Source organism: Rissa tridactyla, chromosome 15 (assembly GCF_028500815.1).
Source record: "Rissa tridactyla isolate bRisTri1 chromosome 15, bRisTri1.patW.cur.20221130, whole genome shotgun sequence".
In the NCBI taxonomy this organism is placed as follows: domain Eukaryota; kingdom Metazoa; phylum Chordata; class Aves; order Charadriiformes; family Laridae; genus Rissa; species Rissa tridactyla.
Window position 1 is genome coordinate 12,094,696 of NC_071480.1, and position 24,660 is coordinate 12,119,355.

General features: G+C 43.7%; 1 protein-coding gene across 4 annotated transcripts in view; it reads left to right on the plus strand.

The window, feature by feature from the left end:
• RPTOR (regulatory associated protein of MTOR complex 1) overlaps positions 1-24,660 on the plus strand; it is a 156,168-nt gene that overhangs the window by 14,980 nt on the left and 116,528 nt on the right. For all 4 annotated transcript variants that reach the window (XM_054221548.1, XM_054221547.1, XM_054221550.1 and 1 more), the window contains exons 2-3: positions 195-297; positions 3,435-3,517. In XM_054221548.1, the coding sequence (XP_054077523.1) occupies positions 195-297; positions 3,435-3,517 (186 nt within the window). The remainder of the gene's footprint in view (positions 1-194; positions 298-3,434; positions 3,518-24,660) is intronic.

Consider the following 24,660-nt stretch of genomic DNA (forward strand, 5'->3'; position numbering starts at 1 on the left):
AATGTAAAATCTAAGTTCTGTTCTATTTAAAAAGAAAAATGTAGTCCGTCAGGCCTTGCTTAAAATAGTCTGCGTTAAAGAGCAGATAACAAATGGTTGTGGAAACCCTTCAAAAGTTGTGGTAAAATTCCAACACAAGTGAAAACTGATTTTGTTTCTACACTAAGTAGACATTTTATTGTCTGTCTTTGCAGATGAAGACTGTTAGCGTTGCCTTAGTTTTGTGCCTAAATGTTGGTGTGGACCCTCCTGATGTGGTGAAAACGACTCCCTGTGCCCGTCTGGAGTGTTGGATCGGTAAGTCCTGAGAACTTCCAAGCTCCAGCAAACTCTGTTACTCTTGTAAGTACTACTGCGGCATATATAGTGGTCTTAAAGCGGTGTGTTTCCTAGACTTAAAATTAGGGTGAACAAAAGGAAGTCTGGCATCTCATTTCACTGTGTTTACATGAGTTAATTAAGTGTCCAGCAGTAACTGGACACTTAAGAGGCAGCCGCCTCTTCTGCTTCATCCTAAAATGAGATAGCATGGAGGAAAAAAAGCTGTTAATTAGCTACATAGCTTTCTCTTAATTGTTGTAGATTTATAAATATCTAAGGAAATCTCGCAGCAGTGACATCTTGAGAGTACTGTGATCTGCAAAGGTTTAAAATTACCCTGCATCATACAAGAGGGAAATAAATTTTTGTAGAATGCATGGACTTTATTGCATGTTGAGGTGTCTGCTCTGAGGCTATTTTAACTGGGATCATGAATTCAAAAGACCAGGAGTTATTCCCCAAAATATCTTGCCAGCAGTTCCGCCGCATGGGCTTGTTACTTTGAGCATTGTTGGACTAAATTCCTAGTTTTTTGTTAAGAAATGAAAAGTTCCCCTGGTTTTGGAGATCAAGTCTGATTATCAAGATGAGACAAATCTGAAGTAATATTAGGAGGAAAAATCGTGTGTAAGAAAGCTTTCTGAGAGAGATTTGTTCTTTATCTAGGAATTGAAAACGTTTGGTCTTCAGCAAGTAACGTGCAGAGCGCTGTAATCCTAAACTCCGGGGTTTATGATAGGCTGCAGAAGGAAATTAATCATTGCACAAACTGAATTTCTCTAAAAAAATTTTAGAACGTCTCATTTCTAACCTTGCCTTACCTGCTTTGTGAATCATAACATTTCATTTATTTTTTTTTTTTAACCTAAAAATGCTGATGACTTTAAAGCAGTTGAAAAGCCATGAGCATGCACTAACAAATACATCTCTTCAGTGGAGAGAACAGCTCTCATTTCTCATTCACACACGAGCAGAGAGCAAAGAGAATCAGGAGCGTTGCAGAGTCATTAAAATGAAGTTATTAGTGATTATCATCAACAAAGAGAATTTTGAATGCGGTTTTTAAATTAAATTTTTAGTGTGTATTTCTACACAAGTACTCATTTCCATTTCTTTAAATTTCCGAAAAAGGTGGTTGCAAAAATGTCCCCTGTTTTTTTCCTCTTCTATACAAGAGTTCCACGGGAAGCTAATGGGGTGTGTTGTGGAAACATGATGTCTTTGCCAGATGTGCAAGAAAGTGTGGAAATCATCCTGGTGCAATTGCTGCTGTTTACAGCTGAGCTGAGATCACCAGGTTGTGAACTCCGGTGACAAGCGGCCGTCGCAGTCGCGGACAAGGGCCGGCTGCTGTTCTCACTGTACCCTCCAGACGCCCCCTGAGAACATCTGAAGTGTTTTGTTTTTCTCCAGAACTAAGCCTTAGCTGGTATGTGTGCTACAGTGTCAACCTGGCACCATGTAAGGCGCAGAGAGCTCCGTGCCGTAATTATACGGAAGGTGTCCTGGCCTTCCCTAGCCTTATATATACACTCACCAGGGAGGCTGAAAGCTCACGTAATCACTGCGGTGGCATGAGCTATTAGGAAAATAATTTGTTTCCATTGTTTGGCTCTTGGAATGGCACCAGCGTACTTTATTTTTGTATAAAGGGTATTGTTAATAATGCTAATTACTCTGAAGGCGGTCCAGAGTCCACAAACTACATTCCTCTGCTGTCAAAGCGCCTGTGAAGTAATTTTAATTTCTTTTTCTGAAGTTCAGTTTGGTCCGTTAAAGGACTTAAAAAAAACTCTGATGTGTTTATGCTATCTTTTTGTTTCCTTTATTAAATTTTAGCTGTAGCTAACGGCGTGTTAACTAACAAAAGACGTTATGTGGCAGTGTGGATACTTCTGGGGGATTACTGTTCAACTTCTCGAGGGGTTCTGCTCGCCTTAAACAGCGAGGGGACAGTTGCGGTTCGGAGGGACGGAGACTGCCGCCGTGCCAGGGCGTGCGGGGACCGGCTGCCCGACCCTCCAGGGCTGGCTCTGGCCAGGCTGCGGGGACACTGCAGGCAATTCACTGCTGGTTTGCTACTACTCCATTTTCTCAGGAAAATGTAAATGAAAAATGTACTCGCATTACCTTAAATCTTTCTATAAAAGTAAAATTTAAGTAAGATCCTAGCTTTTATTCATTTAAGAAAAATAACTCATAAAATCCTGCTTTCATCCTACTTTATTGTATTTTGCTTCTAACAGTACGAAGTAGAATATTTGTAAAGATTTTTTTTTTTAAAAAAATAACTTTATTAATTTGGTTAAATGCTTTTAAAATAATGTATATTAAATTGCAAAATATTAGCTTCTGTTTTTTTTGAAACTTAATAGTGTCAATTATATGGCCACAGTTTTTGAATAAAGCACATAAGCTGAAGTTGTATCGGTATGTATGTATGGATGGTGGTAATTATCTAGTGATAAAATTAACTTAAAAATCACAAATGGCATATAATCTTGGAAGCAGGAAGCATTGGAAGTAAATGAGGCAGGATTTTGCATTCAGCAAGAAAAAACGTTTAACATCAAATATTGAACCAATTTAATTTTTTGTCATTATTTACTGTAGAAACCTTTTTTCATTATTAAGAGAAACAAATGCTATGCCTCTCCTGTCTTTCAAAACAAAATTGTATTTATTAACTTAGTGAGAGAAATCTTCAGATATTAACAGTCTTGAATGGTATTTAATTTGTACTTGAGTGAGGAATTTGGGGTAATTTTTGGGTGTTGCACCCAAGTAAATTCCACGAAGAATGTAATGTTTATGAATTTGAAATTGAATGCGTGAAAGCAAGCTACATATCATTAAACGGTCTTTCTTGCAAGCAGAACGCCGGAGAGGGAAAGCGCGGAAAGCTTTTGGCCTCTTTCTTCTGCAGAGCGTGGTGGTGTCTGTGCTTCGGTGTAGGCTTTGGTCTCCCAGGTTGTACCTCTGGATTTTACAGAAGCATAATTCGGAGTAGCTAAAGGTTTAAATGCGCATAGAATTGGAAATAATTTCTGCCTCCTGTCAAGCGCGGTGATTCAGTTGTGGTCAAAAATTCTCATTTGTATTTTATTTCCTAGATCCTCTGTCGATGGGTCCTCAAAAAGCTCTGGAAACCATCGGTGCAAACTTGCAGAAGCAGTATGAAAACTGGCAGCCGAGGGTAAGTGTTCCTCGGGCTTCCCCTGGGCGCGTGTAGCCATGCTCCCCCTTTGCGGTAACGTTCAGCCTAGACTGAAAACTAAGCGACGCGTGTGGGCCGTGGCACGCTGGCCTGGCACCGATTGTTGCTTCCTTCGTCCGTCAGTGTCAGTACGTTCTCGCGAGCTGCCGGACTTGGGAGCTCCTCAGCCGATGCCCCTCTTGGCGAGCACTTGCTTCGATCGCGTCTGGGGTGTTGGTTTGAAGTACTAAGTTCTACAGTGATTTTTTTTTTTTTTTTAATTTAGGTTCCTCTGACTTTATTGCATTTTTGAGATGTTCTGAAGTTTTTCATTCTGAGTTTATAGTTTCTTCTGTTGTAAAAATGCGTTTGGCCTCAGCTAGTACAAAACTGTGTCCCAGCACTCATCAGTACTGGTTTTATGCTTTGGAACAAATGGATGTTTTACGGGTAGTAGCTGAGGAAGGATTTGGGCTTTGGGCTTTGTTGTAAAACAATTTCAGAGCTTTGGTAACTGCTAATTCTAACTGAATTATATAAGGTGTGTATTTGTTTTTGAAATGGCATGTTTTGGATAGCAGTGGCACAAAGCAGGAGTTAAAGACACAAGCGAGCTACTGACTACCTATTTCCTGGTTTGTAACGTCTCACTTTCACTTGGGGAAGTGTTTTGCTTCTGGGTATTTCAGTTCTATAGTTTCATGTGTCTCAGTAAATAAACTACAGAAAGAGCTAAAGAATGAAATTTGAAGTCTGCAGCGTTTTCCAAACAGATAGAAAACCCAAACTATAGTATCATCTTCACTGCCAGCGTTCCCCAGTATGTTCATGTCCCTGTCTGTACACTCGAGGCAGTTTGCCTCAAATATTCCTCTTCAAAGTACCTGGACTACTGACTGCTTAATCATAAATTTGTCATTATAAGCATGTAATGTATTATAACCCAAATGGAAATAGTAACTTCACTGAAGGAACCTACCTGTAGACTGTCTTTTGTATTTTTTTTCCTTACGATGCGGTGTGTGTACTGACCCAGTCTTTGTTTTTTAAGGAGACATTGTTTCTTCCCTTCTTTTTAGGTTGTCTTCAGTAATAATAATTCTGTGTGTTTTTGTCAGCATCAGGACTATATTTTACAACATTGCTCGCTACCTTATTTAATGCATAAATAATCTACTGAGTGTCTCTGTAACGTCTGTTGGTATATAGTTTAAGAGTACGGTCTGCCATTGGAAACGCTACTGGTATTTTCCTGTCCTCTGTATAGGACGACTGGTTGGGAAGGCCTTTGTGGTAGCAGTGCCCGTAGGTATTTTTAATCCGTCTTTCAGTTTAAACTGTGATGGGTTACATTCATTTACTTGTTTCTTTATAATTTATAAAATCTATAAATATAGATTGCCACTGCAGATGCTTTGTTCGGGTCTGGAGCCTGGAAGCTCTGGACATCCCCGTTCCTACAGGGAGAACGTGGGGTTTGCGTTCTCTCAAGTCTGCCGTTCCTTCATGAAGGACTAATACCTTTAGATAAAGGACAAATGGCTTTGAGATTACCTTTGCAGGAGGAAATATAAACTCCTTTTGCCAGACACTGCTGAGAATATTTTTGACCGAAAGAAGGGCTGGTGTGTGTGTTGGGAAAGGCGGCTGGAGAAGCCATTTATTGTGTGCAGTGAGTCCCTCCTCCCTCTAACTCAGACTTGGTGGAAATAGTAGTATATTCAGAGCGATTTGATGTAAATACAGCTCTTACCGGTTCTTTTCTCTTCCCTCTGTTTGATACTTCCCTGCCGCCTTATTCAGGATTGACTGGCCAGAATCACTCAGTAAAAGCTGAATGTGTTACCTGCAGGAGACGTACAGTTTTTAGTGGGTACACTTTTTTCTGAAGTGTTTTGTAAGTATATTTATAGATGAAGGACTTGTCTTGAAGCATATATGGTATATATTTAAGACAAGAGAATTTACTTTTGTGTTTTTCCTCTTGGTACGTTGAAATATTTTTATTTTTTTTTTAAATCCCTCTCTAGCAGCCCAAGAATTTGGCAGAAAATTCAAATAGTGTCTGAAACCAAACAGGAGAGTAACACATCTCGACGCAAAGGTGAAAACAAACCTTATTCTCCGCTCTTTAATGACAGAGTCCGTGTTACTGAGGAATGAGGGACTGGCGTCGAGAAGCAGCAGGTACCCTGTATGGGCTGACCTCACGCTGCCTTGTAGAGTTTGCACAAAACATGAGGCAATTACTGAGCTCAGATGTTTGTGTGCAAGGTGCCTGGTTCTCAACAGTAAATCACAGCCCTTTGAAACATTGCGAAGCTGAACACGTACAGGTTTATTGCACTCCACAGGGCTCTTGAGTTTTCTGCAGTAATAAAGAGAAGTTGATGTGCCATCTGCAATAAAACAATAGGAACATTATTGAATTTCCTAGACCTTTCATATAAATACTAATACATCTAGTTTTGTCTTTTTCTCAGTGTTTTGGAATGGTTGAGGAACTGATGGAAGGAAGACAATTTGGGGGAAACTAGGCACTCTGAAAAAAAGACCAAATCATTAAAAACTTCTGAAATAGTCAATATTACCCGGCTGTCAGTGTGGGTCCTTACACTGGGAAATGCCTGTGGTCAGTGTCTTCCTGTGAATGCAGAAATGGTGTGAACTACTGGTAAACGGATCACGTCAGTAATAAAGGCTGTGTGAAAAGTCCTGTGACATCACTCCCAGTGCAGTCCTCGGCTGCTTGTAATTGTAGCATGTTGTTCAAGTAAGTGTCTGTTTTAGTTAAATAAAAATAGCGTAGGTTTAAAGCTTTTTAGCTTTAAAAGGGGTAAGCATAAAAAGTCTTTGTTTCTGGAAGCTCCCAGGCTGCACAGATGCATATTTCCTTCCAGGTCTTATTGAGCCCCTTTCTAAATAATTTATCAGCTTGCCATTGCTTGAAGTATTTGTTCTGATTAAATTTAAGACTTTGCTTTATTATTGTGTAGCTACATAAATTTGTGTGCTGCGGGAGTAAAAAACACTTCAGCCATTGTTTCATCTGCAAAATACTGCAGTTAAACAATATTCAGTCATTTCATTGGAATTCTCAAATGAAAATTTTACTGGGGGAAGAGAGTAGGAGATGACAAAGCTGTAGGCTTTATCTGTCTTTATAAAGAATTTTCTGAATGAGTAAGAGTTATTGCCATTCAGTGCAAAGATAATTTAGGGGCTAGTGAAAAAGTGGAAATAAATATGAGAGCTCTTCTCTAATATTACCTGGGTCATGGCTTTTGAGTTTCACTGGGGATGGAAGGGGTTAAACGTGAGGGTAATCTGGAAAGCAGGCTCAATTACAGGGGATAAAAGGGGTTGCTTAAGCAGCTGAGAGTGAAAGAAGGAAAAGGTAGTGAAAGTTAAGAGCCTGGGACCCCACAATGGCCAGCCGGATTGGGCGGGGGAAGCCTTCCCTGCCGCTGCTCCCCTGGCCTTTGGGGAACCTGCAGCCCGAGGGATTCGGGGATGGTGGTGGGACTGGGCAGAACTGGGGCTTGCTGGTTACGGGGCCGGATTAGAGTTTGGCAGGCAGTGCCAGAACACCACGAGAAAGGAGAGCCTTTAGCTGAGACAGCACATTATATCACTTTAATTGCCCCAAATAAAGTACTTCACATTTCTATTGGGGATTCCTCACATGCTCTGTATTTAAAGTATTTAGATAAGAAATCGATCACATTGAGATGGTGTTTCTCTGCTTCTGATCCTCATTTATTACCCGCTACAGAATACTGCCTGTGCTAGGTGCAATGCTGGAGTGAGTGACCAGCGAAAGCACTAGTTTGCTTGTGATGCCAGTAAGTAGCAAATATTTTCCCTGTTGTTTGGATGCAAATTGAGTTTTCTTGGCAGCATTGCATGTTATGCCATTCAAAAGGCAGGAATTTTCCTTAGCTTAAAAGTCAACAGACTTTGCTTGAAAATAGGAAGAATAGACTGCGAATTCCGAGTGCTGCTGCAGTGAGATGGTTTATGGAGATGCAGTAGCTACTAGGGATTTTTACGAGCAGAAGTTACTGTTGCTTAAGTCCCAGTTTACTTCCATTTATCAGCAGAGCCTGGGACTTGGGTTCTTTGCCCTAACGTTCTGCAGGGCTGGAGCAGCGGGGTTAGTGGAGAGGATGAAGGCGTTACTCAGCTGTCTGCTGCTGCTCTGCACAGCACGCTCTTCCTTTTCTTGTGGACTGGCTTGAGAGAGTGTGGTTTTCTGCATCCTCTTGGCTGGAGCTCTCTGGACTGAGCTGCAGTGCGTTTGTATAAAAGGCACCAGTTACCCCTCGTAAAGTGATCATTGTGTGCGGTATTGTACAGAATGCTACGAGATGAGGTCGATCTGTGATTGCTGGCTTCGTTCTTAGGAGGGTGCCAGACTTTTTCTTTCCCCCCCTCCCCTTTTTCTCATAATGGACATCTCGTTACTTGGCTCCCAGCCTTCCCTAGACAATAAAGTTTCCTTCATTTCCATTCCTGGGTATATGCCTTTGAGAATGGGGCTGTGTAGGCAAAGGCAGGACTGTAGGTTGAATGATGCACAGTTTAAGTAATTCAAGATCTGGTATGAAGTAGTCTGGAGCATATGCTTATTAAATTTGCATGAAATTATAGAATTTTTTTTCTGTTTGTTGGCTATGGCTTTTGACCAGTTTCTTTCTTCAACTCTAAACTGACCAGAAGATTCATAGGACTCTTTCTTCCTTTCTCTCGTCTCACTCAATAATGTTCGCGCTTCTGTTGTGATTTCTATGAGTCCAAATGAATCCCAACTGCACTCCTACACCAGGTGCTTTTTGCAATACTCTTCATTCTGTGACAGAAAATTTCCCAGTCCTGCCACGGGAAGGTCAAAACCTGCTGTTTGTAACTCTTCCTAAGCAGAGGTGAGGTCGAGAAAGCTGTCTCGGAGACACTTGCGTTCCTCCATTGCTCATGAAGTGCGTTCTTAACGCTGGAGGAGCGGGACCTTGTCCCAGTGAAAATTAATGTTTTAAGTTTTTTAAAATCTTCTTCTTTTTCCTGAGAGTTTGTGCCATGTGGTGGTTTTTGCACAGCTAGTTGGGAGACCACTGACAAACAGATGTTGTGGCTCTGGGACTCCTTTTCCCTCCCTTTCCCACCCACCCATCCCCCCCTTTTTTTTTATTTTATTTGTATTCCTGTGGCACATAGGAGCCCTGATCACTAGAGGGTTGTAGGTAAATTTGGTTTGCATATGAGATTACTGAAAGAAATAATGTTTGGAAGGCGCAAAGGAGCGGAGCGATGGTAGAGCTGGAGGAGAGAACATGCAGAGTGGTTACGAGCAGCACGTTCTTCGAGCCGAAGCAATATGTAATTGGCGCGTGCGCAAGATCTGTCCAAGAACCTCCACAGCCCTGCTGCCAAGCAGAGCTGAGGGCTGGAGCGGGACTGCTAGCCTTCTAAGCTGGACTGTTACCGAAAGTAGAGCTTCAGTTAAGGTACGCAAGAGTTGAGGACCGTGGGTGGGTTAGGAGAAAAGGAAAGTTGCATTCTCTGCTATATTTAAGGTAGACTTTGGTCTGGCATCTTATTCTGATGTGTATGGAGGTTTCAGAGGAGGGGGAAAGAGCTCTGGAGACCCTTATTGCAGTTTGAATATCTGCTGTCCACTGAAGCCGGTTGCAGTGGCACAAATTCCATGTCTCTGTGTCTCTAAAGCCATCTCGCCGCCAAGGGGAGCGGGCATTTGCTCTTCGGGAGATTTGGAAATGAGCCGGTGAAGGCACAAAGGTGCGAAGCTGCTCTGAGACCTGACAGCACTGTTTTAGTGGGATCTTGCTTTTGCATAGAGACCTTTGCTTCAAGCTGAAGGTCAATTCTTCTATGGGATCTGGGATTTTTTACATCCTCTGGTAAGTAACTTAATGGAGTGTGAGCGGTTTGTGCCTCCCTCTAAATTTAACCACAGCAAGGTCTGTAATTTCTCATCCGTGCAACATCTATTTCCCCGCTCCCCCCTGCCCTGTCAGGCCAGTAGCCCTGGGGCTTCTGTACCTCCCCTTGCGATAACCAACACCAGCACAGCCAAAGCTTTAACCTTTACATCCCAAAGAATTTTTTCCCCTTACACCCACTTGCCTAAATAAAACAAAGTCAATTACAGTATTGATTTTCCTAATTCAGGTGCTACATTGTTGTCTCCCTCCTTCTTCACTTCCTCCTTTTTTGCTAAGACAACCACCTGCACTATTTTGATGGTCTAATGGAATTAGCTGTATCTCGTTGTAGCTCCACCTGAATGGACATCACTGGAGGCAAGGAGAACTATGAAGGGGGATGAAAATCCCAGATAGAGGAAGGACCAGAGAGATCTAGAAGGCAAGATTAAATAAACTTTCAGAAAGCCTTTGGGAAGGGGTGGCTTGAAAGCAAATTCCGGTATTTGAGACTGCCTGCGCCTGTAGCATCCCTGGGCACTGAGGGTGGTGTGGCCACTGTCACACAGCAGTTTTCTGGCTGTCCCTTACGCAGTTCTCTTCTTGATGCTCCATTACTTGCATTAGTGTCGCTTATTAAGAGACAGGCAGTAACATATCTGAACTCATTAGCCTGCCAGGTCTAGGCATGTTTCAGGTCTTTCCAGCCCATTTAATTTATGTGGTTGTACCCATTTTTTCACACAGTTCAAAGATGTGACATAATCAAGGAGGAGCGACTGCAGCAATCTTTTATTGAAGTGGGCCCAAGGGAGCTGAGAAACTTGGTACTAATCCCAGGCAGGCATGGCTGGCCCTTTTATGTTGGCGTTAATAGAAATGTGTGTTAAACTATGGCTCTGTGCTATCTTCTCCCCCAAGTTCCTGACGCCTGGTTGAGACTCTCAGCAGTCTGTATGTCCCATTGTGCTTAACTAGGCAGGTTTTTAAATTGAGGTTTCCCTTTTTTTTTTTTTTTTTCCATAATCCAATACGCTATGGTGTGTGATGCCTCTTGCAGCTTGTATCCACCAGTGAGTGACGGTCTCTGAGGAGACATGGCATACAATACGGATAGATTATACTTTTTGTGGCAAGCCTTCAAGGAAACAGTGATGCTTTTCTGATCAAACGAGGCTGCTTCTTTCTCTCTTCTAGTCTGCTTCCTGGCAGTTTTCTCTTAATTTCAAAGGAAATGCAGCCAAGATACTTGAAACAGATAATTTAAAGCCTCTACCTTTTTTGTGCATGTTTTCTGTTGTTGATGCTGTTGTTTTCCCTCATTAGATATCTCTGGGCTTTGATAGGGTTTCTGAGGTTTCATTCCTTGCATTGCTTCCTTCTGCCTAATTAATTGGTAAGTTGCCTGCTGCACATCAAAGGTTGAGCATTTCCTAAAGAGTAACTAGTTAAGCATGAAAACTAATTGAACACATGACCTAATTATTGGTCTCTCTGTGAGTCATACTGTTCCTTTATTTCTGTAGGGTTTTTCTTTTGAAACAACAGCAAGTAGTAATTGCTGCTGCAAAAGGAATATTGTAGAAATCCAAAGGGGAAAATGTAAAATGGAAAAACTTGTACTTGGTCTCCCTGCTCTGCAGATGTAGGAACATGTAACAAAAAATGATTAAGAATTATAAAAAAAAAAAAAGGCATTGTGACCTTGTTTAACAAAACCAGGTTTTCCTAAGAGATCTGTGTTTGTTGTTTTTTATTTCCCGACAGCCTCTTGAATTTGGCAGCTATTTCAGGCTCTGCAAAATTTTGCTGTATCAATCCTTTGCTGTCTTGTTAAAGATCAACTGTCTTCAGCATAGACCAGCATTTTTTTTGCAGAGGGGAAAAAAAAAAAAAAGTCTGTGATAGAAGAGGGGTGAACAAGCATAATTGCCAAAGCCAGGTATTCACATTCTCATTCTATCTGAAAACTTGTTGTGACCCTTCTGAGTCTGACTGTTAGCCATGTGCTGGTTTTGCAAAATATCCCTCTAGAAGAACTGGTAGTTTAGCCAGAGAAGCACAAATTGTAAATATGGTGAAAGATGAAAACCACTTTTTTACGTCTTGTGAATATAGAGAAAATTAGGGCAAATTAGGCAGTATCTGACTTGTAGTTTTCCTTTTAGTAGTTCTGCGAGAGTGATGTGCGACCCAGGCATCCACGCATCTGCGGCATAGCTTGGCAGGGAGAACACGAGACCAGGGGCTCAGTTTAAACCATCAACAAAGACGCTTTGCGTTGAAGCTACTCTCTTTTGTGCCAAAAAAAATTTGAACTGGGTCACCTATTTTCTTCTGCTGTCGCGGCACTAAGCATCGGGAGGGAGTCGCAGTGAACCACTGTGGAGCTTTTAGCATCTTAAACCACTGCAGAGCTTCCCGGGAGTTTTGCAGCCTGGTTTGTACCAGCGTATCTGTAGGCACTGCTGGTGTGCCCGCCTGCGCGTGGGAGCAGCTGTACCACCTGTACGGAAAAATCTCCTGTGGCAGTGGTAACCAAAGGATTTGGGAGTGAGCTGTACAAGTGGAAAGCTCCCTACTGCAATTCTGGGGCTCGGTCTCAGTAGAATGCATGTTTTAATTCTTTTGGTAGTGAGGGGAAAAAAAATAATCTGATAAATCTTTAACATGCTACTAAAAATAAAGCGTAAACTGCAAAATTGTAACAGTACTGTACTTAATACTGATTTCTCTGAGATTCTCGGGGAAAAAAGAGGCACAAAAAGGAAAAAAATAGAGGCACGAACCGATGTGGAGAAGCGTATTTAGAAGCTGTAAAGACAAGGAAGTGGCATTAAGCTGTTTTGTGAACTGAACTGCTCATGCATTGCAGATCAGCAGTGATCTGGCATTCTGGAACTAAGTCAACAAACTTGCAAAATCAGTTTAGTGGGAGAATCCTCTGGGTCTTGCCATCTTGCTGAAAGCTTCGAACGCTGCAGGCAGGAGCGACCTTGAATCAAGGAGATGGGGCAAAGGGGGAGCTACTGCTGAAATCTAGAAAGATAAGTTTGAACCACAATGAAAAGGACGTTTAACTTGTAAGGAGACAAAATTTCTTCCCATTTAATTAGAAAAGGGATGCAGTAATGTGACCACTTTGGTTAGCGCATCTCTCTGAAAAGCGGCAGTCTTCAAAATCTCTGAACTCCTCCAGCAGCTGCCGGCCGACGCTGCCTGCCTCAGTCGTGCTTTCTCCAGGAAGCAGACCTGCATCGCTGCAGGACATCCCTCCACTATTTCCCCATGTTTTAAACAGCTCCACTTAAGAATGCGAGCAGCGAGCTGGTAAAATCTCCCCGATGCACATCCAGTAAGGTCTGCTTGGCACGGCAGCAGCTAAGGGCATAAGGCCATCAGGAACCAGATTCTTACTGTACCTCCCGCCTTCCCCTCCCTCGCACACTGCCGTGGGCCCCCTTGCCAAGGTGGAACGTCCTGAGACTGCCTCTGAACTGCTTGATCAGCCAGCATCTGGACTCCTATTAATTTTGAAATCTTCTATCTGAATGCAGTCGTGCAGTGACCATGCTTTCTCTTGCCTGGCTTTCCCTAAGCTTCCGACAGTAAGATCCATTGTATACTTCCTCTCGGGTTTTTTTTTTTGTATTTTGTCATCAAAATGGGGCCAGAGTTGGCAGACAAGCAAGATTTGCGTCTTCTGCTGTATTTTCATATGACCATTGTACTCTTAACGTCAGTTTGTCCTAAGATGTGAAGAAAGACCCGATATTAGAAAGGCTTCTTGAAAGAGATAAGCAGCTCTGCCTGCTCAAATCTGATTAACGTTTTTCTGTAATTACCACCCAGCCTCTCTGTGACCTATTTAAAAATACCTTGTCTTTGTGTTGGTGAGAGTAGTGAATCACTGGTGATTAGAGGCAAGAGAAGCTTCCGCAGATGCACTCGCATGGACCCTGGCGCTCGGGATCTCGTAAATACCACTGGGTGTTCCCCGGACAAGGGGTCAGTCGCTGCAAACCCGGACGTGCAAATGGTGTTGGATTAGACAACTGAGGCTTCGTTCTGAATAGACATCAGGGTTTTGTGCAAAACTTAAAGCATTAACAAAGACAACTGTTTACGTTTTTATATTCCTGCTCATCTCTAAGGCAGGATGAGAAAAGCCTGAAATACCTTGGTTTTAACTCCTTTCATATGGACCTTAACAAAACATAAACCTCTGAATTTTTTTTTCTTGTTTTTCCTTCTCATGACTCATTAAGACGATTGTTAATCTGAATATCGCTTCATTAAACAATTACTTTGCAACCAGAGGAAAACCTCAAATTACTAAAGAGTTATTAAGTATTGAGAAGATTAACTTCTTGTCCAAGCATGAATAGGGGACAGTGGTACCTCCTGTTGGGGACGATGCGCCCTGACCAGAATACAAAGGCAACCAGTTTGAGGATTCACTTACGCACCAGATTGCGGTCCTGCAGCCTAAGCTGGGCCCCAAGTAATAGCTACGCTTGTATTTAAGAAACAGGAAGATATAGAGCCTGAAACTTTCAAGAGATCTTAAAATAGAGGTTATAAAGAAGGAATAGCACTAAAATGACACTGTTGCTTAGGAGTTACGTTATTGACTAAGTAGGTTTTAAAGATGTGTCCTGGTGTGTACTTAAAATCCTGTTAGAGCATTTTGGGATGTGACCCATCAAAGCCATCAAACCGTCATGAGTCTGGGATAGAGATCTGGCATATAAGCAGCAGATTTAAGTTCTTTTACAATTCCCTTTGTTTAAAAATAAACAACTATTTACACAGCCATCTCAGAACATTTAGTTCTTTGGAACAGATAGGGAGGGATTCTTACCATACAGAGTAGGCTGGTGGCTACAATTTCTGTAAATCTTGGAGCAAACTTGTAGCGTGCAGCAGCCTGTAATTGCTGGGAAACACACCTGCCTCCCGAGTCTGCCTGTTGGAGCAGATAGTCAACGTTAGTACTCTTGATTTTTGTCTTGCTGGTCAACATCAATTCTCATGAACAGACTGCTCAAAGGTATTCTTTTTGGAAGTATTACTGAATACTGAATCCACACAACGAGGATTAGGTACTTTGGAATTCATTTCACATTGGGCTTAAAAGCAAGGTCAAAGACTCTGCAGAGGAAAGGTAAAGTCACTACACTGCTGACTACAGGCGAGCGAATAAATGTTCCACCCGTACGGCTTAGCCCTAGTAATGCATTTTGTCCTAGACATCTAGCAAATTAAGCTGTTTAAGTCTGGGGCTGCACGTGAATATATTAGCAAGTAGGAGACTGAGATGGATTTTTAAAATGCAGCCAAACACCTCCAGAGAACTTGCCTAAGACTTGCAAGAGTCTTCCTTGTGGCTTAGTTTAGCATTTAAACTTAAGAATCTGTAAGTTATAGTACATCTTCACCGTAATTAATATTTTTCAAGTTAGCAATAACTAATAACATTATCAGAAACATTTTTTCATGGCCCGTATTAACCAGGTTAAGCTGTCGCTCATAACATCCATTTGGGATTTCCAGCATACTCCCTTGTACTTAAATATGCAGGTTTTGATTATCTTTGATTAATCCTCATGAATTTACATCAGCGTAATTTCATGTGCCCACAAGCTAAAATTAAAACACCTAAAAGGTGTTTAAAAAAAAAAAAAAATAAAAAAGCCTGGAATCTGTGGATATGGTTCAGAATAATTTGTATTTGCATGCATGTCTCTAACGCAAGAGTTATTGTGGTCATATCAGCCTGGGCTTACAGGCAATTGAATTTATGATTGATTTATAGTAGGTATAAATTGAAATCACTTCTTACGCTGCCGCATTGATCTCTGAAGTTATCACGTAACGCGCTTTTGCAGCTGTTTACTTCTGGGCTACCCGCGTTTTGCAGGGTGACGATGTGCAGCAAACCCCCTCCTGTTCGCAGGCGTAGGGAAACCAGCAGCAAAGCGGCATCGGTGCAAAAGGGGTGAAATCCAGAGGCCTCCGAGAGCCGGCCCGTCCTGCTGGCCTCCCTGCGAAGCACAGCTCCCCATGTACTGTGGCACAAACTTCTGCTACCACGGCCCCTTCCAGGCTCTACAGCAAACTGGGAGCGATGCAAGGGCGTGTGCTGCCCCGGAAGGGTTTCGTCTGGCTGAGGTTTTGCTGCTGTTTTCTCTTTTTGGGCTGGATGTGGAGAAGAGCTGCACGAGTTCCAGCGCATCGCTTTTGGATAAACCTTCAGATGTCCTTTGGAGAAAAGGACCCACATCTATTACAAGACACATTTTTTCTATCGATGTAGTAAGGGTTATTTTAAACAAGCAGTTGTATTGGGGTAGTGCACAGAGCGTTGCTACATGAATTCCAAAGGCTGAATATATTTTTGACTGATTTCCTGAGGAAGCCAGGCTTTTAAAAGCACGCAGTGTGTGCTTACGTCGTGCACCCACCGTACATCCCAGCAACCATAACACATCGCGTGACATTTTTAAAAGCGTTGAGAATTTGGAATTTAAATTTGTTTTAAATATTTTGTGAAAAATAGTTGGCTGGAGGTAGGGGACAGGCTGCGTATTGTTACTCTCCCAGCCAGCAAAGGACCAGGCTGCAGTCTGCGCCCAGCTCGTACCAGACACTGACAGCTACGTATGGGGAGGGAAGAGAAAACACCATTAACCCCCAAACCTTCAGGGAGGGATTGCACCCGATTAGGTGACAGAAAATCCAAAAACGAGCAGCAAAGTTGGGGAAAACTTGGCTTGATTCTGCTGCTCATGAAAGAATTCTTTTCTCTGTAGGTTGTTCATTTATTGGGAAATGGTGCAGAAATAAAAGCGTTCTTGAACAGTTCCAAATTTGTCTATTCTTTGATGTGTTTCTAAAGCCAGTGTAGATTCAGGATCCTAAATCTTTCTTTGATGCAAGAAAAAAAGGTGTGTTTTAGTAAGTATTAAAACTAAATTTTGGTAAATCACAGAATTGAGATATTAATAACCATCTTGAATGAACCAAAGAACAAAGTATTTTTGTTATGAATTAAGTATGTAGTTTTTCCACTAAAACAGCTTCAACTTCAGAAGACCTGGAAGTAGCCAACTTAGTGTCATATATAGAAAAAGAAAAAAAGGGATAACAACATCGTGAAAAATCCATAGTAGTGGATTTAACTGAAGAGAAATGAGTGGGTATAAGGGAATTAGTAGTGAAAGTTATTAGGAACATGAACTGTTAGTGTGTATTGGAAGAATTTGCGGCAGAAGTGGCCGAGAGAGAACAGCTGAAGATGAAGAACCTCAGGGGTCTCGGCTCAGTCTCCCAGGAGAGAGGTATCCCTAAAATTAGTTCTAGCACTGTCCCTGCCGAGACTACAGGCGGTGGGCAAAGACGAATCATGATTAGCAATTAAAAGCTGTCTGGGTAGGTAACTGGACTGGACCAACTGGGCTGTACTGGAGCAGAGGAGCTGTGCTGGTTCCAGGACCCTGGCTGATGCCTTGGCCGACCGCAGGCGCGTAAAAACATCCTGTGCAGAGCCTGAGCGCGTATCACACACGGTGAGTGGCTTCGGGAGCTGCAGGTGGAGTCTGGGTGCTCTGCTGTCCCGCAGATATTGCACTTCCAGGAGTTTGAGTGCCGAAAAGCTGAAAATGGTTCAAAGAAGTGATAGAACGGTGTCCTGTGGCAAGGACATGCTTATCTCTGCAGCGTTTGGTTAAGCTCTGTCTCTCTCTTCTGCTCTGAACGCGTCAATGGATATTTTCATTTTAGTTTGCCTAGTTCTAGTGTTGGAAGAGATAATAGCTAGCGAATGGAAAATTAATAAAACATAATTGTTTCTCATTTTACAGGCCACTGTTATATACAGCTCTGTATAATTTTTCCTGGCAGATGAATCCTTGGGAATTTCATCGTTCCTCTTGGGAAAGCCATTGCACGGCTAAAAAACCCTAGACTGTCTTCAAGACAGTGGTGTTTGCTGGGTCTCCGCAGTGGGTTTGGGGCTGCTTTCTTGCTTTCCTAATGATTTCTAGCTCTGTGCTTGCTTTTGTGACTGTGTGTGGGCTGATGTTTATCCAGAACAGCTCCTTACACTCCCAAGGTCTCACTTCTGAGTGCTAGTACGCAGGTGGGGGCTAATTGTTCCCCGTGTAAGATCAGAACGCTGCTTCTTCTTGCAAAACTTTTACACGTGTCTGTATTGAATATCCTCTCCCGTGCTGCTGCGTTACGCTCCGTACCGCGGGGTCTGCCCACAGTAACTCTGAATAACCCTCTGTCAGCGACAGGCTGGCGTATTCCGGCTCACTCCCTTTGCAGTAGTATTCATTGATGTGTTGGATGATTCGGGCTACAAAACTGATCCCCTTGGAACTTCACAGCGACTTCCCTCCATGGGCAAAACTAATGATTCTCCCCCCACCCACCTGCTTTATGAGGAAGTCTTTATATATGACTTTCCTCCAAATCTCGTGTTAAGATCTCGCTAAATGTCTTCTGGGAATCCAAATGGGTTTATATCAAAAAGATACTTTCTCTCATCTCCATGTTCTTTGATTCTTTAAAAAACTCTAGAAGATAAGAGTTTGATTTAAAAAAAGTATGGCTTCTCATTATAGATGCTAAATGGACTCTTCCCCAAGGTGTTTATTCGTGTCTCTGTTTGTTTATGATTATTCCTACCAATGTGCTCAGCACAGACGTCAGACTACTCTGGATTTCCTCTGGATTAATTTAAAAAAATGATGCCATGTTTACTGCTTTCTCATTCCTCATACCCGGGCGGAGTTAAGCTGCGGTTACCCTCCGCAGTTACAGTTCTGTAATTCGATATTTGCGTTAATTTAGTTTGCACTTTTAGTTCCGTAACCCCCGGAGCTGGGGTGGGACGTGGCCAGCCTGGTGATCCTGTTGCTGGTAGCCGATTGTGGCCGACGATGGCCGTGGCAGCCCCGGAGCTGTGAGCCCTTTGCGTCAGGCAGGGGACCCTCTGGCAGGAGCCTCCCGCAGCCCGGCGCTGCCGAGGGCTGGGGCAGGGGCTCAGGCTGTGCGTGGGCTTCCTCCGGGTTCCCGGGCTAGTCCCCGGCTAGCTGGTAATTATTTTTAATTCTCCAGAACCTATCTTATAATTAAAGATTTTTTTTTTTGTTGGTAGTTGTAATATTGATCTGAACGTTGATTGATCGAAAGTGGTTTTAATACCATGAATCAAAACAGCAGTCAGTCCGTCTTAAATCTTGCAAACCTTTTGTGATAGAATAACTTTTATTTGAAATCCTTCCTAAGGAGAAGAAATCTCTCAGGCTCGGAGGGGCACCAGCCACCCCTTGACCAAAGCCGCCAGAGCCCAGCGGTGCGGGCACAGCCCCTGCGCCGTTCCTGCTCTGCGCACTGGGACCTGCCGTGCAGCAAGCGGCGGATCTTCACTCAGCCTTGGCTGCCTTAAACAGGGTTTATGGGTCTTTTTTCCCTCAACCAGACAGAGGAAATCAGAAGGGTGTTTAGGAAACTGTGAATGCCGCGTGTGCTAGATGCACGGCACACTATTTCCTCATAGACATTAACTTACCATTCATAAATATTTATAAATAGGAAAAAGCACTGTTGTGGTCTGTATTCGTCACAGTTTTCTTACTTGCTGCAAGGTGTTACCCAGCGCAGGAGAGCAGCGGAGGGTCGTACAGCCCTTGTGCGGGTTTAAGCAGTTCTCTCGGAGAGCACTCCTGCTTCATCTGATCTTTGGGGACTACCTGAATTCCGTGCAGATACAGCTTGTCTGCGTATTCCAACTCGTTTTCGAGCGTTAGGTTTTTCTCTTCTTTCTGCTCAACATCAGAAAGTTCCCTAACAAAAGGACTGGAGGTGATTGCAAAGAGTTTCTGAATATTCAGAGCAGAAATCTAATGTGACCTTTAGAGCAATGGAAATGAGGGCGAATTTGAGCATCCAGTCAAGAACAATAAAGTTAACGTTCCAGTCCTTATAAAGACAAAAAAGATGGCACAAATCACTGAGCTTCCTTTCTGCTGCACTAGACTATGATTTGAACCCTTTGAGAAGCTCACTAAAGTTTTTTGACCCAATTTTTTATTTTCCTGCATGTCATTATGAGATGATTTCATAGAATGCTTTAAAAATAAATAAATAGAAGTATGGTAACACTATTCTCTTCTAATTTATCTAAGCTATTCCTATTGTATTTTAATTTGTTAATGCGGAAGTATAAATGCTGCTGTTCCCCTGCTGCTGCTTTATTAAGCGAGGATTAGTGTTTGAGGAATGTTTTAAAACAGAAGTTTATCTGCATGGTGTATACTTAAAATGCCCTGTCTTAATTTTGCTCCGTTATAATAGCTATTTTAGACTTCTCTTTCTCCTAAAGTTTTGTTCTTAATAATTTAGAAGCATTTATTTGAAATCATTTAACCCGGGATTTCCCAGGGCATTGGAGCCTCAGAGAGTGGAGATCTGAAGCGAACTCCTTGCCGGGCAAAGCCACACGGACGTTTCATTCTCCGAGGTTGTTCCCTGGCGCTGGCAGGGGCTGGTGGCCGGTGGCACGGCGTGGTCTCGGTGGCACGGTGTGGTCTCGGTGGCACGGTGAGTCCCGGAGCGGGGATCCAGCCCTGGCACAACCCCTGTGCCCAGCCCCTGCCCTGTGCCCGCTCTCCTGGGAGAGACACGGGATTCAGACACCCACAGAAGTTATTATCTCTAGTTCTGCCACTGCGGGTAATTTTTCTGCCGGCTTGTCTGCTATATATTTATGCTGTTCTTATGAAGAGTATTTTTGTTTAAAGTCTTTTAATAACTCTCAGAAAGGTTGATGTTAACAAGATCTTCCCAGCCCATTGCTGTAAAAATCCGGTGCCCTGGAAGAGCTGGGCTCGCGTTGCCTTTTTTTGAGGGTTTTTTTGAGGCAATTCATTATCCAGCATTCCTGATGGGGTAGTTACCGCTCTGGGATACTCCTGACGCACTGAGTAAAGCCTAGGGCAGCGCTGAAAGATTAGAATTGTTTTTTCCTGTACCATAATTCAGAATCAGACTTTAATATACCGGTCACTCAATTAAAAAGGACGTATTTCAGTTTTTCCTACCCATACCTATTTTACTCTGCACTGTGAAAGTCACAGGATAAGAACACACAAAGGTTGTATCTCATTCAGTGCTGAGCATCATGCAAAAACACCGTAAATGTGCATTGTTGCTCCTTAAATGATCATTATTATCTAATAAAAATATTGAAAAGAAAGCAATGGGACATAGATGAAGATGTTTTGATTTCGTCAGAAGTTAAATTGTAGCAGCTGGAATAATAATGGGACGTCGAGGTAGCCTTTGTGGTGAATAGCTGGAAAATAGTAAAAAAGAGGATATTTCTCGTCTCTCCACTTCGTTGCGTTTGTGGAGACGCGCCTGTCGGTGTGGGATAGGGTTACGTTTCTCCAGTGAGCTCCAGAGTTTTCACCGTAATTCTTTTTCCTGCACAGACCCCCATTCTTGCTTTGGGCCTTTCAATTTTCTGAATGGTCCCGTTGCTCAATATTTCTCTTTAAACGTGTTAAGCTAAGTAAAAAAACGGCGACACCAGTCTTTGCATGATGTTTTGCTTGGGAAGAGCAGTGCCGTCGTCCTGGCAATGCTCCTTTTCATTGTCTTGAATGTTTCTAGGGTGTCAAATAGTTTAAAAAAAGTAAGACGTCAGTGATGTTGCTTTGCTGTGGGGCACAACATAGTCGTGCAATTACATGACTGTGGAACTGTTTGACGTCTATATGTGCCTGTTTTTTACGTCGAAGCCAGAGTTTGTTCCAGACAGTCGGAGGAATGTGTTGCATCAAACTGGCAGTTGTCCCATAAAAGGTGGAATCGGAATTAATTCAATTTTGTGTTTTTCACTTAAAGGAAAACTAAATCCAGGATTTTCAGTGTTCATTATTAATAGGTCTTCAAACATCTGAGAAACATCTCCGTTTTTTTTTTTATTCTTTGCATATAAGATACTGGTCTGAATTCTCTTACTGTGAAAGTGGTTGTTAACGTGCTGTTACGCATGAGAGGTCCTGCGCTGCCGCACGGCCGGAGCCCTCGCTGTGCTGGGCTTGCGGGGATTCCCCTGGGGAAGGAAGAGGTGGGAGTCGGGAACGGAGGGAGCCGAGTGGGGTCTCAGTCCCCAGAGCACCCTGCCCTGAACTGGGTGAATTCTCTGTCTGTCGTAGAAATAACCCGTGTCTGAAGTTCCTGTGCTGCTTCGTTAGAATGGAGCAGAAGGAAGCGGTCTGGGTTTCAGTGGTGCCCGGGGACAGGATAAGAGGTAACAGGCATAAACTTGACCATGGGAAGTTCCACCTAAACACGAGGAGGAATTTCTTTACCCTGAGGGTGGCAGAGCCCTGGCACAGGCTGCCCAGAGAGGTGGGGGAGTCTCCGTCTCTGGAGATATTCCAAACCCTCCTGGACGTGTTCCTGTGCCACCTGCTGTGGGTGACCCTGCTCTGGCAGGGGGTTGGACGCGGTGATCTCCAGAGGTCCCTTCCCACCCTGTGATTCTATGATTTGCATCCTTCCAGGGCCATCTTCGCACAGCACCGTTGCCATGCCTCTCAGTACGTGTGCTCAAAACTTTAACAGCCCGTTTGATGAAGCTGACTACAGAACTCCTGTGACAATTTTCCTGTCGTTTCAGAACCTGCTATTAGATCTGCTCTCCCCCTTTTTTTTTTCCCCTGGTTTTTTGCTCCCTCGTCCTCACAGAGCACAGTAGCTAAAGTGGCCTGGGGAGCAAGAGCGACGATTTTGAGCGGTGACCTGGATCCCTGGAGCGGCAGCAGAGCGGTTTGTGGGTGGGCGCTGGGCAGGAGGCTCCGGTCCGCACCCGGCCGAGAGGGTGGCACGCAACCCGCGCCTCTCCCACCCTTGGCACTGCTGGCTTCATTACTCTCACTTTTCAGTAACTTATTTCTTTGTAAGGCTTTTTATATTTCGGGTTTTCAAATTTGGGCATTGTTCCAAAAAACACTCTCTTGGAATGATTAGATTGCTGTGATTCCTTTTAATTAAATCATGTTAAGTAGGCTGTCTGTGTGCACGGCAAAGTCTCAGGTTTAACGCATTTTCTGCATTTGGAAACTGGGATTCAGATCTGACCCGAGCCAGAGCGCAGCAGCTGCGCGACATCCTGCCATGTCCCATTTATGGAGAGGTTCACCTTGAGCAGTAGAGCCGCTTTGAAGAATAAGGCAGAAAAGATTATAAATCATTATAAGGCAGAATTAGGCTATCTTAGGAAAATATGTTCGTAACAATAAGGGAAATGCAGCGCTCGCTGCCTTGCCAAGGCCTTTGGGCGTGTGCGGTAGGAAGGCTCTAACACAGGTTCGATGGGCAATTGTCAGGAAGGACACGGCGGTGACTGGTTCTGCATTGGGCTCGCTGGGGGGGACTGGGTTACTCCATGAAATCCAGCCCAGCTTTGCTTTCCGAGTTTATACAGGACTGAGCAATGAGGTAGGAAGACTAGTGTGGAATAGCAAACCCTTCAGTTCTTTTTGGTGCCCGTATCCTGCATATCAACCGGCAGCTCTTCTGTGAGGTTTGAAAAACTCAAAATGCTACAACTGTAGTGATTCTATTTTATTTATTTTACCTGTAGCGGTAACTCTGAAGCTGTGTTTTTCTTGCTTTGTGTGCGCTGTTTTACATGTGGGATTCTTTGCCACCCAGTAGCCGTTTAAAAAAAAAAAACTTCGGAAAAATAAAGCTGTTATACTTTAAACCATTATAGATTCTGGGTAGGATCATGCGTGTGGCTTCTTCTGTAAGGAAGTGTAAAAGACAGTAATTTCTTCTGTTGATAAATCAGGAACGCGTGTTCAGGCGGTCAGCGGAGCAGCGGTGCCAGCGGCTCTGGAGGGGAGCAGAGCTGCTTGCTGGAGCCGTGCCTGCTTTGGGGAATCTTTTCCCTGGCAGTGTGTCCGATGGTAAGGGGGATTTTGATCCCTTCGAGGAGAGATGGGAATGAGAGGAGGGCAGGTATGGACAGAAACTGCTGTGATTTCATGGAGAGCTTCCTTAGCCCCTACACGTCGAATTTTAATTGCTGGGGTAATTTAACCCCCTGCACACTTCTCTCAGGCTGTTTCTTGCCGGTGCCCTGTGAGCCGCTCCACACAGGCTTCATCTGCCAAATGCTGTCTAAGGGGCTCAAATCCTGCTTCCCCAGTTATGGCTGAGAATTTCTTGACTTTAAAGTGTGAGCCCCTGAGCTTGCACAGAAGATGCCGGCTCTCCGCTCAGACGAGCACAGTTTTACCCTCTTTCCCTTCCTCAGAGCCGTACGCCCGGGCAGCGGCTTGGAGAGTGAATGTCTCTGTAGCCGCCGGGGAAGTCATGGGCATCGCTACGTTCCTCAGCCCGGACTCATCCGAAGCATCCCACCTCAGCGGCGTGGTGTTACTAGGGAAAGCAATTTTGGGATCACGGGCCAACGTGAGTTTTAAAAAATGAAGTATGAATTTATTTTTATGGAAGTTACGCCCATCAGGTTTAGTAAGGTATCTTAGGGATAAAAGGTGAGTGACTTCAGGCTTTTGTTATGCTGAGTGAAAACAGGGCGATATTATAAATTGTAAATAGCAAAGGCTAGGAATGTCAACAGATGCATTTTTCATATAGTTCACATCCGCTGTGCGAAGTGTTGCTACTCTGGCATTGACTCACAGGCACACTGGGGTCTCAATGCTGTGGAGTCTTTCTGGAACCGAGACTGATGTCGTAGGCTGCAGGAAAATGAAAGATCAAGGCTTGAATTTTATAACTTCGATTGGAAAATAGGTTTATCCCTGTATTTATTTTTTTTTTTTTTTCAAGGGGAAAAAAAAAATCATCTCCCCGATGCAAATGCCGTAGTGCTCCAGCGTGCGTCTGTCACCCCGCTGGGCTGGCGAGTGCCAGCGGGGCTGGAAAGCTGGCCTTTCTCCCCGTTGCCCATTAAGAGCTAAGCAACATCAGCAACTTAAATCACTTATTCCCAAATTGTCACCTTTAGCGCTCCAGGTGGGGCCTGGTCCTGCGGTGAGTTTCCTGCCCTCGGCACCCCAGCGATCGCAGGGGTCGGGTGCCGGTTTCTCACCCGGCAGCCGCAGCCCCTTCCCATGGACCTGCTGAGCTGCGGCCCCTGCCCTG